The 12,946-nt window shown below is 44.3% G+C and overlaps 1 protein-coding gene across 1 annotated transcript in view; it reads left to right on the top strand.

Moving 5' to 3' along the window:
* IntS3 (integrator complex subunit 3) overlaps positions 1-12,946 on the top strand; it is a 39,739-nt gene that overhangs the window by 8,565 nt on the left and 18,228 nt on the right. The window contains exons 8-18 of the mRNA XM_077659426.1: positions 15-144; positions 618-763; positions 1,285-1,516; positions 2,718-2,797; positions 4,546-4,637; positions 4,736-4,830; positions 4,951-5,073; positions 6,552-6,687; positions 8,533-8,590; positions 9,417-9,520; positions 12,452-12,496. Of these exons, the coding sequence (XP_077515552.1) occupies positions 15-144; positions 618-763; positions 1,285-1,516; positions 2,718-2,797; positions 4,546-4,637; positions 4,736-4,830; positions 4,951-5,073; positions 6,552-6,687; positions 8,533-8,590; positions 9,417-9,520; positions 12,452-12,496 (1,241 nt within the window). The remainder of the gene's footprint in view (positions 1-14; positions 145-617; positions 764-1,284; positions 1,517-2,717; positions 2,798-4,545; positions 4,638-4,735; positions 4,831-4,950; positions 5,074-6,551; positions 6,688-8,532; positions 8,591-9,416; positions 9,521-12,451; positions 12,497-12,946) is intronic.

The following is a 12,946-nucleotide window of genomic DNA, read 5'->3' as shown; positions in this document are numbered from 1 at the left end:
CTCTGCTGGTGCAGTTTACAGAGTGCGCAATGATTGGGCGGGACCTGATCCGGCTACTGCAGAATGTGGCACGGATATCGGAGTTCGAGAAGCTCTGGCGAGACCTGCTCTTCAATCCAACTTCGCTCTCACCGACATTTACAGGTGCCTGCTCACTTATATGTGGTGCTCGCAGAAGACGTGCTTCTTATTGCATGCTGTATTCAGAAAGCAAAGTGAAAGAAGGGGATAAAATATTGTTGCTGCAGAGCTTTCTGTTTATAAATTGGTACCAGCCAGTGACAAAGAAGTATTTCTGCCAGTAGGTTTTCACCTGAAGGTTGCACTCAATGCAAGTGAAGAAGTGAAGCACAAAGCTGGGAGGCAGTGTGGGCTGATATGCTAGTATTTTGTGTTAGGAACAAGCAAGTGGCTCGGAGTGCAGCACATCACCTGAAGAATAAGAAGTGTCCCATTTCATGCTAGATGAGTTTTCATCAAAGGGCAAGGGCACACATTTTTGTGTTCACCCTTTTAGGGTCTGGCTGTGTGCAGCAACTTTTATTTTGGAGAGAGTGGATCTACAGGGACAGATAAAATCCAAGTGCTTAAGTCAGCCAAAATTCTATGCTTTCTAGGGGTTCAGCAACTTCTAACACAGCGGACATCGCGGAGGTTTCTGCAGTGCCGGCTAACACCAGACATGGAACGCAAGATCTTGTTCCTTACATCACAGGTGAAGTTCGGGAACCAAAAACGTTACCAGGAATGGTTTCAGAGACAGGTGAGTAGTGGGTGGCGTTTCTCAGGTGCCTTGTTAAAGATGAGACAGGTGTGATCATGTGCCTCAGCTTGTTCTGCCAAAGAAGCAGTCATTAGCTCTTGACAAATGTCGTAGTGTCTGAGAGTTGTCACGATATCCTGGAGGCTGTCAGGTACTTTTTTTTTCACTTTTTTTCTTTGTTTGCTCAACATGCTTTGAAGGCCTTTGATAGAAAAAAGGTTACTGACAAGCAGAAGTCTTAAAAACCAGAGGATTGAAAAAAAGTATCATTGGTGGTAGCTGCTGGAGCAAAAAACCTATGCCACTCACCTCATTCCAGTTCTGAAAATAACTGAAAGCAAACTTTAGTTTTTCATGAGGAGAGCAATTTTTTCAGGCAACTTATTGAAAAGAAATGCACTTTACAAGGAGACTGACAGTAAGCGTCTTGTTAAGCTGTATTTCTAGACACGGGGAGTGTACAGGAGTGGCATGTGAAAGGCTAAATACCTCTTCCTTCTCCCGGTTTTGCCCATTCACAGTACCTGAGCACACCTGAGAGCCAGTCGCTACGCTGTGACCTGATCCGCTTCATCTGTGGGGTGATCCACCCTTCTAACGAGCTTCTTTGCTCGGACATCATCCCCCGATGGGCTGTGATTGGCTGGCTTCTCACCACGTGCACCTCCAATGTGGCTGCCTCCAACGCCAAGCTGGCCTTGTTTTACGACTGGCTGTTCTTCTCCCCCGACAGAGACAACATCATGAACATCGGTGAGTCCACGGGGAGGGCACACCTTTTGGACTTCCTTCTTATGGACATAGTTGTCCTTATAATCACTCCTAGCAGCTTGAAATAAACAACATATGCTGATGACGAAAATAAAATGGAGCAATGGGGGAACGAGTTGCACCTGCCGTGTCGAAAAATTTGAACAGAGTTTTTGAAGTGTCTTTAATAATACAATACAATCTCGATGATGCAAATGTCATGAGAAGGCGAAAAATTGAGATCATCTGAAACTTCATACCATCCAAAGTAAACGAAATCTGTATGTAGAAGACTCGAAAATGTATTCTCGCTGTTCTGCTTGCGGCTGATGGTCCATGCGGCCACAGCGCGCTAGTCGTAGTGCGTACAGCACCGCTGGCAATCGTGCAGTCAACGGTGTGCAGGACACGCGCCACCACTCACTTCTCACGGTGCGTACATATTAGTTGCTACCTGGTGTCCGTGATGTATTGGCAGTGCTTAATGCTTGAAGGTGCGGTCGCAGTTAGTGCGTTCGCATCATTCATAGTGGCATGGGAAAGCGTTCGGAACACTTGAAATTTTGTATATTGCACACAATGCACTTCAGCCAGCGAACTTCACGAATTCATTTCGTCCTAAAATTCATGTAAGCCGTGTTCGTTTTATCGTCACCTATTTATCGTGACATGATATTTGGCCAAATGCTAGACTCAGATGGACCAGTTTTACTTTGAGGGTAAGCTCTAGAGGTTCTGCTAGTGAATTCAATGGTTGTTTTGCAGCTTGAATAGACGCGGCCATTTAGTAATTCTCTAGCTGTGTCTGTTTGTTTTGGGGGGTTTTACATCTAATCTAATAAATTCTGTACTGCAGCACACCGTTCAACTTGCCAGAATGCATTTGATGGTTTTTGTAACACTAATACCAAGCTGGTATCTTTGATATTTCCACCTTCAGTGGGCACCGTTTTTTTTTTTGCTCTTGTCTTCAAGTATGGATGTTTCTTCATTGCTGCTGCTCCTAACTTGAGAAGATCCTGTATGAATTCCAGTTTTGTAATTTGCCTGTAAACTGCAGACAGTCGGTGGTGTAGTGAACAGGTTTCTGTACTGACTCATGTTGATTCAAGTTGATGGTGCTCAGCGTGGTGTTGGCAAACTTATCACTACCAGAATGAGAACTTTACACAGCTGCTGTTTGGCTTTCTGGTCTGATTTGCAGAGCCTGCCATTCTGGTCATGTACCATTCTATGCGTCCACATCCAGCCATCACAGCCACACTGCTAGATTTTCTCTGCAGGGTGAGCATGGGCTTTTGCCATAATGACTTGTAGCTTTTTTTGTTTTCCTGAGTGTTTGCGACAGATGCAGTAAAGGTTTGAAATCAAGTTGGCCTTGAAATGTGTAGAATGAGCCTAATGGGCAATGCTCAGAGCTTTCTAGTACAGTAAAAGCTTGTTAATTTAACCTTTGTTAATTTGGATAATTTGAGCTACCAGCTCGATCCCAGCCAATGCCCATGTAAGGCATTGCGCTATATGCTCGTTAATTCGGATGCTATGGTTCTCTTACCAGTTAACTCAAATGGGCTCCTGAAGCAAGGCCACGTCCAGTTATGACCGTCATGGGAAGAGATCGTCAAAATAGCCCTACTCAAAACCTGAATTCAGTGCTGCCAATTCACTCGCGGCCCATGCACCTCTGACAGTGACGTGCTACGGCAGACGTAACAATGAACAGATTGCTTAGTTTCAGTTTCACTTTTCTGATCTTCATGCCAGCCCGCACCAACAGCGGTTCGGATAGCCAGCATCAGCCAGCCAACTGACGTTTCGGGCGCTGATTGGTGCATCGCTGTTGTTTTCTACCCCCCCCCCCCCCCCTTTCCGAGCATTTTCCGCTGAGCATTTTCTTCGCTTCCGTCTTGTGTTTTTCTGTTCTTCCAGTCTGCCGAAACTGTGCGCCCGTCACGTGCCATTCGCAGTTCGTGCAGTAAAGCCTCCCCTCGTATGACGGTACTTGTGAGGAGTGTGACGTGGTAGTGAAGTTTCATCATGCTGTACCGTGAAGGATGCTGGGGAGGCCGTTGTGATTTTGTAGCAGGTCTGCTTAGACGCTTTCAACAGCATGCCCGCAGTAAAGCATTGATGGAAACGTGAGAAATAGTCATTGCTGCGCCTTTGTCATCTCAAAATCAGGCAACCATTGCCCAGTCTTTCACCAAATAAATAAACTGTGATGCAAGCTGTTCTTAACAGTTTTTTAGGGGTCATTCAGCAATAAAAATGGCTCTGACTCAACTCAGCTGAGCCAGGTACATGGAGCGAAAGGCAACCAAACCAGTGGCTGATGTTGACGCGGAGATGTTGGCAGCATCTGCTGCCCTTTTCTGCTTGAGATACTCTTATTGCCTGTGCCGCTGCTTCTGCAGACGTAACTCCCGTTCTTCATCGGTTTCATCAACTCGAAGAGCCCACTTTCGCGACTTGTTTCTAGCCAGCGCGGCTTCTTGACGCTGTCTGTCGTAGGGATTGCTAGAAGCAGCCCAGCACCTCTAGTTCTTAGTCGAAGAACTCGACCCGGTGACTGGTTCTGGTTCCACGACTGCAGTGCCTAGGCGGCAAGTGCTGGCCTTTATTCAGCAAGAGCGAATCACGTGGTTAGTCACGTGACACATCTGGCGAGAGCGAGTGGTCGGAGCAGCGGAACAAGTGGTAACAGCTCCGACAAGTCACGTGGTACAACGTCATGGCCACACCTGTGGCGAGCCTCCAGTTAGAGGTCAAATCCAAGCATCATTTGACCTTCAGCTTTGCAAGCTGGAAGTGGAGCTTTCGCTCCAAAAAATTCATCTGTTCTTTGAAGTTCGAATTAGTGAGCTTTTATTGTATTGATTAGCAGTATTGGTAAGCTTGATTACTTTGTTTTATTTTGTCTTCTTTTTTATATGCTACATTTATTTGCATTCACCTCTTAAATGGCCATTTTTAGTTTTAATTTGATAATGATCCTGCTCTTACAATATTCTTTTGTCGTCTGTTTTTGACAGATTATGTCAAACTTCTGCAAAAGTTTAGCAGCACAAGTGAAGCAAGGGATTTACACATCACTACGGCAGATTTTGGAGAAACGGGTTCTTGCGTAAGTTATCTGAGTGCAGCAGTTTCACTTGTCTCCTACCACAGAGCACTGAGATGAGGCGCTTACGCTACTTTTATATATGTTATTATTTCTTGCAGGTCATTATCTCCTCTCTTTGACAACCCTAAGCTTGACAAGGAACTTAGAACCATGATCAGGGAGCAGTTTGCCGAGTTTTGTTCTCCAGTTGAAGGTAAGTGTGTACATTGGTGATTGAACTCTGGTTGTGAAACCTACTCTTGCAGGAAGGGTACCTTGTGTGCAGCAGCTTCAATTACAGTGCTCTTATGCATGGAGTGGCTGTTATATGCAGGAAAAGTGGAAGACACGGTGCCCATGCCTCCAGGCGCAATGATACTGGATGGCAACCACAATTCGGTGATGAACTGTGAGAGTGAGGCCCAGTTCAGCGAAGACGAAGATGACATTCCACTTGGTAAGCATTTGCTTTGCCTTTGCAGGGTTCACAGCTTCAGACATCTTGTTATTTTGTTCCTGGGGTTATGCATTGTACTAACATTCGTTTCCTGGGAGAAAAATAACTCGCTCGTCTTACACAGTCACCATCAGTGAACATATGGGAGGTTTTATGATAGGAAACTTGAATCTTGGGACTCCTGTCAGCGTTGGGTATAATGGCTTTGCAGTAATTAAGGGCAGCAGTTTTGTAACAGTAGCTGGCTGCAACGAGATCATGTTCACCACTTGCAGTTGTGTTCTGACTTTGTGAATTTAATTTTACTTAGGATTTTGCTGTATTGTAAATATTGGAGAGACTGCAAATGAATAGCAATGAGTAGCTTATGGGAAGTTTGGCTAGTGTGGCTCTTTGAGCCATTTTATAGCCTGTTTAAGTGCTCCAGGTTTTAGATGTGTTTTCATCTTGACCAAAATGCACATCACTGCTAAGTTTTGCATGTGTTGAAATTGCTGCGCTATCTTGTAACTTGCGACATCTTCTGACTAGAGCTTTGTGATGGGGGTAAGTTGAGACAAAGTTCACATGTATATGAGACAAGTGACCCAGCAGGGGTAAAGTGGGTAGCTCCTGCTTCAACGGGCTTTGAGCCTGCAGTGTTTCTCGCTTAGGATTTGAGCTGAACTCAAACCCAAGACCCAAAGCTACCCTTAGGTGTCTACAAATGTGTTCCAGTGACCTATTTTTTGGAGTTTTCAAAGTGATTGGAACTGTATTCTGGTACTGCACATTACTCGCACTCTGCCAGTTTTCATCCGGGGCTGTTGTGTGCTCCTCTCTGAAATGCTTGCAAAAGTTTTTATCATGTCTGTTGCGTTAAGACCAGATAATTTTCTTCTTTATTATAACACTTTATAGCGGCAGCCTTATACGTTAGGTAGGGCAGCATGGTGTATGCCGATTGAGTTGAGTGTGGTGGGCATAATTTTTTTAGTGCTTTGTTATGCCAACCATCCATTGAGCACTTAATTGCTTTCATTCTCCCTTTAGACCTATTAGTCAACAGAGCTCCGTTTGGTGAAGGCTGCATTCATTGTGACCCAGTGCAGAAGTTGCAAGTAATTGTGCTTCACCAGTAACAACAGCAATAGAAGAAGTACAGCTGTTAAAATTTGCACGTGATGAAAATGTGAGATAGAGCACTAAGGAGGGACTCAAACACCCCTACTGCATTGTTGAGGTTTTATAGACTCGTTGAAGGTAAACTGAGAATGAACTGACCTCTTTATTTCTCTCATTTTAATCTAGCTCTTTGGACTTCTTGGCTGGTTTTTTATCTAGTATCTAGTGTGGAACATTGGTTGGCAACTCCATATTCTTTAAAAAGCTGCAGAAACTTGATTCTGCTGCAAAGGGCTTTCTTTTTTTGCTGTCACCCTATAGGAATGCTTGCAGCTTTGTGACATAGTTCAATTCTGTGGTTCACATTTGTGCAGGTAAGCTGAGGTCTAAGGACATCAAGTTCCAACCGATTCGGGAGCCCAGCAAAGCAGAGCAGATGGACATCTCTGAACACCTCAACCAGCTTAGTGGGGAGATCCGAAATAAAATATTGGACCTTCAGAAAGAAAAGTATGTATTTTTGACATCTGTACATTCCATATGGTGCCATGTAGCCACAGCAGTCAAGAAAGCATGATTTTTGTCTAACTTTCTTTGAAGATTGAGCTATAACAAGATGTTAGGTTTTAGACGTTGGGCTGCTCTGCTATATTTGTTTATCCATTACAGTAGTCCTTGTTATGAAGTATTTGGCCCGATTATAATTTGACAGATACGCACCGCTTTCTTCTCATAGCTCCCAGCTGGAAAACATAAAAGGCATAAAATGGCAGCTGTGAAATTGCAGAAAAGCAAAAAATTTGTCATCACAAATTATTACCTACAGTAGAATCTCAGTGATACGAATCTCACGGGGTCGCGAAAAAATTCGTATCATCCGAAATTTTTTATCATCCAAACAAAATTCATATGCAGAAGCATAGAAAATGCATGCATGCAGATCTGTTTACGGCTGACGGGATTTATTCACGGCCATGCGTGCGGTCACGCTACTCGCGATGCGTACCGCACGATTAGCGATCACGATTTCGGCTATGTGAGGGCTGGGCACCGCCGCTCACTGCTCGCGGTGCGTACCACGCGATTAGCGATCACGATTTTGGCGATGTGTGGAAGCCGCGCTTAGTGCTCGAGGTTGCGATCGTGGCTCGCGTGTTCGTATCATCCGATGTGGCGCGGGAGAGAGTTTGGAACATCCGGAATTTCGTACGTTGTGCACAATGTTCTCCGGCTGGGGAATTTTACGAATTCGTATCATCGCGAAATTCGTATCAACCGTGTTCGTATCACCGAGGTTCTACTGTATAATGAAAAGCTGGTGCCATAGGGCCTTATGGAGGCATGGTGTGAACAGGACCACACTATTCACACTATTTTCAGGATTGGGGTGAAAAGATTTCATCACTTTTCGTTTTTGTAGTTATCCTTAGGCTAAGTAATGGGGATCAATGAACTAGGCCTTTCCAAAAACACATGGCATCACTGTCTCCCGTGACAGGTTCTTTTGATGCAAGGGTATGCTAGTGCATATTTTTATTCTGCGTTTATTTAGTACCTTTCATGAGTAATTTTGTTGACTTTGACTGAAAGTTGCTGTGAGCACGAAATAGAGATGCTGGTCACTTTTTGCTTCACATTGCACGAAATAGAGATGCTGGTCACTTTGACTCTTTTAGGTACACATATTCCTAGTTTAATTGTCATGGGTTTCATTTGATTATTTAACAGAACTAGTGCTAATGCATTGTTAATATGTGTAAACCTGCAAAAGCACAACAAACCGCAAGGCTATAAATTAGTACTGTGTAGCATGACAAGCACTGCGCTTATGTTGGACAAGTGATACTTGACAGCACGTACTTGCCCTGACAGCACTGAAGAAGATTAATCAATAGCAGACGACAGAGAAGCCTGTGCACGCTCCATCCAAACTCGTCAGTGTTTTCTCTAGGAGTGCAAGTTTGTGGAAAGTTCATGGAACGCACTTCAAAAATCTTCAGGTTGACTATCCTGCGTTGCACATTGGTGAACAAATGGCAGTGCACACAGTGAATCTGAAGAAGACAGTGCTTAAAGTGCTTGCCAATGCTTGGCAGCTGTGCATGGTATCTTGCCAGGAGCCACATGAACATCCTCTGCGTCTTAATACATTAGAACTGCATCTGTATTTTCCTAATCAAAAATTGGCTGTTTCACCATTTCTTGATTACTCCGCATTGCTGTGATCAAGCTGACTTAACATTTTCAATAAGGGTTCATTAGCTGGAATTTTGCTTGACAGTTGTTTCTGTTGTCTTTGCATGTGCGAATAGTACCGTGTTGTTCTGCTAACTTGCATTTTCTCGGGTTCCACAGGAACAGCGAAGTGCAGTGTGAAATTGTTGAAGGCCTTCTGCAAGATATCCTGCGGGAGGTAAGCTGTTGGTTGGTTGTCGTTATATTTCACATTTTTTTCTACAGCCCAACAGTTATGTGTGCCTTGTAAAGCCATTGTTGCGTTTTACAAAGCAGTTTTATTGACCAATAATGGAAGCCTTTGCAAGGCTACTAATGACAGAAAGCACTGTGACTGTCCCCACAGCAGTATTATGGTTCTTGGCTATGACAAGACAGAAAGATGGGAGTCTAAAAAAGCCTGCCAATGGTATTGATGCCTGTGAAATGTCGCATTCAGAGACAACTGTTTCTGGTGGCTAATGTGCTGTTTGCCACTCTACAGAGTGGCTCTCTCTGCACAGTGGTGCATATGGCCCAAGTGCTAGTGTTGCACCTCTGCACACAGAGGGCGCCACCAATCTGTGATGCCAAGAATTGCCCATTTTTTGTTCTTTGTATTATACCTCCATCACAAATGCTAACGACGCCACACAGCTGGTAATAGTGTCCTTAACGGCTGTCACTGTAAAAGTGCCGGAGCGAGTGAAGGTGCAAGGCAGTATGAATACTTTTTCATAAAATGCATTGAGATTTTATGTGACATAGTGTTGTACTTTCTAGCTCTGCTGCAATGAATGCTGCTTCAGTTAAATTTTTGTTTCAGCGCAAAGAGTGACGCACAGAGCTTTGGCCATAGTGATAAACTTGGTACATGCTGTTTTGCACCAGCAAATTTTTTTTTCTGTGTTGGAAGTAAGGCGTGTGTGCAAAAGCAGCAAACACGTTGTTGTTACACATATTTCGAACAACAATACACATATGTTCTTGGATCCTTGATGCATCTGTGTCACTTGCTTCATTAGGAGGACTTTGACCAGGACACCGCAACTTCACTTGGCACCTGCCTTGCACAGATCCTGAACAGTGAATTCACGAGAAAGCTTTTTCCGCAGGAACTGGATGACGAGTGAGTTTTACATCTGTGCTAAGAAAGACATTCGGCATCCTTCTTGCACATGACTTCCATCTCTGTTCTGTCACGTGTTAAAGGGGCCCTGAAACTCCTTCTTAGGAGAGTATATAAACTCACTCAATCACTGCATTATGTTGTCATGAACACCTTAGCCAAATAATACAATTCTACATGCAGCAGATAACCCACAAATCGTGCGGAAAAGTTGGAAAGCCATTTCTGGAGATTCTTTTCATACTTGCGCCTTCTTCCATTTCACGCTTCTGCATAGGTCAGTTGAGAGATGGCTATTAGTTACATTCTTTCAACCATCATACAGCTACCGTAGCCGCGGCCAGTCAGCCATGTCGCTCCAGCTGGTCAGGAAGCTCCCCCCTACTCCCTCCTCAGGGGAATCCCCGCACGTGTCCGCAACAAGCAGTGGGGCCGAATGAATTGTGAGGCCAGCAGAGGAGCACTGACCTCTCAGCATGCAAAAAGTGATCGGAAGAGAAGGAAAGATACGAAAATGCTGAATTTCAATTTTTCGCTCCAGAAACTCCACTTCTAACAAACTCATTCAAAAAATTTTTGCTAGAGGATTTTGTGAAGCGGCATCCTTGAACATCCCAGGCATACTGAAACTTTAAATAGAGTCCCTTTCAGAGTCCCTTTAAGGTACAGCATTGTGTTCGTAATCACGTGACCAGCAGGTGTACTTTATAAGTACAGCGTCACCATTTCTTGCACATATGTGAACACATTTTCAGTGCCATTGCCATGGCAGTGCACTTTCCCGTTGTTCATTTCAGAAATTTCTAAAGAATCAATGCAGAGACAATAAGAAAAATGAAATAATGGTAATGCTGTGGACTGTTGTTTTAATTCGAACTTCCGATTAATCAGTATGATGCTTGAGTCTCGTCATCCACTAGTGCATTAAAAGGGCTTCCTTTAATTTGAACTTTGGCATAATTCAAAAAATTTTCTGTTCACTTTGAGTTCGAATTACAGAAGCAAATGGCACCACACTGTGCGACTTGGGTCAACAGCTTTTGCACCACTTGTTTTACAGTATAGGGCAGGGGTTCTCAAAGTGGGCTCCATGGAACTCCTGGATTCCTTGGAGTGCTTTTTGGGTTCCCCAGGCACCTGAATCCATGCGTGCCTCAGCCCAAATTTTTTTTTGAACACTTTGTTTTAAGATTAATCATATTGTAATTGCCCATGGCAGGGTACTTTACCATACAGCTGGTCATTATTCACTGAATTTGCGTATTTTTTTAAGGGCCATGTACCTGTGCGTTTTTTTACACGTATGTTGGGCAGGAAGGAATGTAAGCCAAGTCACACTGGGTTCCTTAGCACCTTTTGAAAGTCCTGAGGCTGTAAAGGTTAAGAACCCCTGATATAGAGCATCTATACTGAAGCACTAACCGCATGAGGCGATAACGCGCGGCGACATGCCACACAATGGTTTCACATGAACAGCTGTCACTCATTGTTTAGCTCAGGTTATGGGTTCGCAGAAAATTTGCCCATCATCTGGAAGCAGCTCACGAGACTAGTCAATTGCAGTGAAGCTTGTTTTTCTAGCCTGGTTTCGCCAAAAAAGCTGCCAACACTCACTTTGTCATGAGCCATGCATCGAACACTTCATTCATGAACACACACCGAAAGCCTGGTTGGAGTAGTGGAACAAGAGCAGGTGACTGAACATTGAAGTGACGGCAACTGAGAAATGCTGAAAACATGCCTCCTTACCGCGAAGTCTTGTTGCTTCATGGAAGTGTACTAAGTGACAGCAGTAACCAACAGCCGTCACCATCACATGGCGCGCTTTGCGATGAAACATCACCTGATGTGGTTACTGCTTAGTGCATGCATTGTTGCAGGCAAGACGGCTTTTATCATATAGGGAGGTGCACGTTACTTTGCTGGAAGTCTGTCTGGTTAGTGAACATGTACTCACCACTCAGAACATGTACAGTAGAACCCTGCTGTTACTTTTTCCAGAGAGCTGCGTTTTCCCAGCTGCTAAATAACCTTGAGCCAGTCCCATCCAAGCTCCCATACAAACCCATGCAATGCAGACCCGCCTGTTATGCCACAACTGTGGCAGTGTTTCTGCATGCTACGTCGCAGATGCCACTTCTCGATGGTGCTTTACCTCATACTGGCATTTTGAAGACAATGTTAGGTGTGTACAGAATGGCAACGCAGACAGACCAAAGCGGGATCTAAATTCCATTGGCAGCTTCCGGCACGTTGCACTGGACGTTGAGTGCATGGGCGGTGTGAGCCTTGTTGTGGCTCTTAGTGCAGTTCTATTGTCACCGTGGCTTGAGCGCAATGACTGAAGGCACGAAAACATAACTATGTCACGTGGGCAATGCAGTGCGAGATACAGTTGCGTGGGTTGGCTCTAAGGCACGTCCCTGTTATCCAGGGTTGCCTTGTCGCTTGCAACTTAAAAGCGTAATTTCTAGGTTCCATTTTACAGTTATTGTGTAAGTAAGATAAAGCGGCTGCTGTGAAAATGGCACAGAACCGTGTGCATGTGCTAAACTCTGTGCGTCCTTCCTCTTCGCAGCTACCTCCCTTCTACAGACAGCGGCTCTTACCAACAGTATGCCTTCGCAAGTTGTTTAGGACAGTCTGTGCATGCAAACGATCTTGAGAACCATAAAGCTTTGCAAATTCCGGAGAAGCATGCTGCCCTTACTAGAAGTAAAAAAAGAACGGCAAGCAACGATAGATACTGTAATATTTTTATGCATGCTTCCAGCCTACTACGTTTCCTGAATGGCAGGTTTTTTTTCCCATGGCCCCGTAATGTAACAATGGAGTTCTACTGTATATAGCATCTGTATTTTTTATGTGCTCCCATGGTTTTGCTATTATGAACTGCTGTAAGTTTTTTGACATTTATTTTTTTCCTTGCAGGTCTATTGAAGAGTCTCTGGGGACACCATTGTTTGTTATCTTCAGGTGACTCATGCATTTGTTTTTCGTTGACAAATAGTCATGAGATAAAGTTGTTTCGAGCAAAAATTAATGCGCTCATGGCTCATGGCATAGTAGCTGAACTAGTAGCTTATATGTAGATAGACGTTGCACACTTGTTCATTCACTTGTAGCCGTGACATAGAATTGTCAGGGGGAGAAGAAAAAACTTCGCTTGAACTTCAGCAGTCAAGGGAGCCATCAAACACCATGGTGTGATGCTGGTTCACAATTAGTATTTCTCTTTGCCACTATGTCATTCGTTGGTCGGAAGCCTTACTCTGCACAGAGGGACGCTTGTTCCTATGCTAACATACGCCTGTTGGGTTTCAAGAAGCTTTGTGTTAGCATTGCTATAAAATGTAGAGGTCTTTTTTGCTGCAGTACTGTGCTCTGCACATGTTACACTGGTCTTGCTGATTACTCAGTGACTTG

This window comes from Amblyomma americanum, chromosome 3 (assembly GCF_052857255.1).
Source record: "Amblyomma americanum isolate KBUSLIRL-KWMA chromosome 3, ASM5285725v1, whole genome shotgun sequence".
Lineage (NCBI taxonomy): Eukaryota > Metazoa > Arthropoda > Arachnida > Ixodida > Ixodidae > Amblyomma > Amblyomma americanum.
This window is presented reverse-complemented; position numbering and strand designations above follow the sequence as displayed.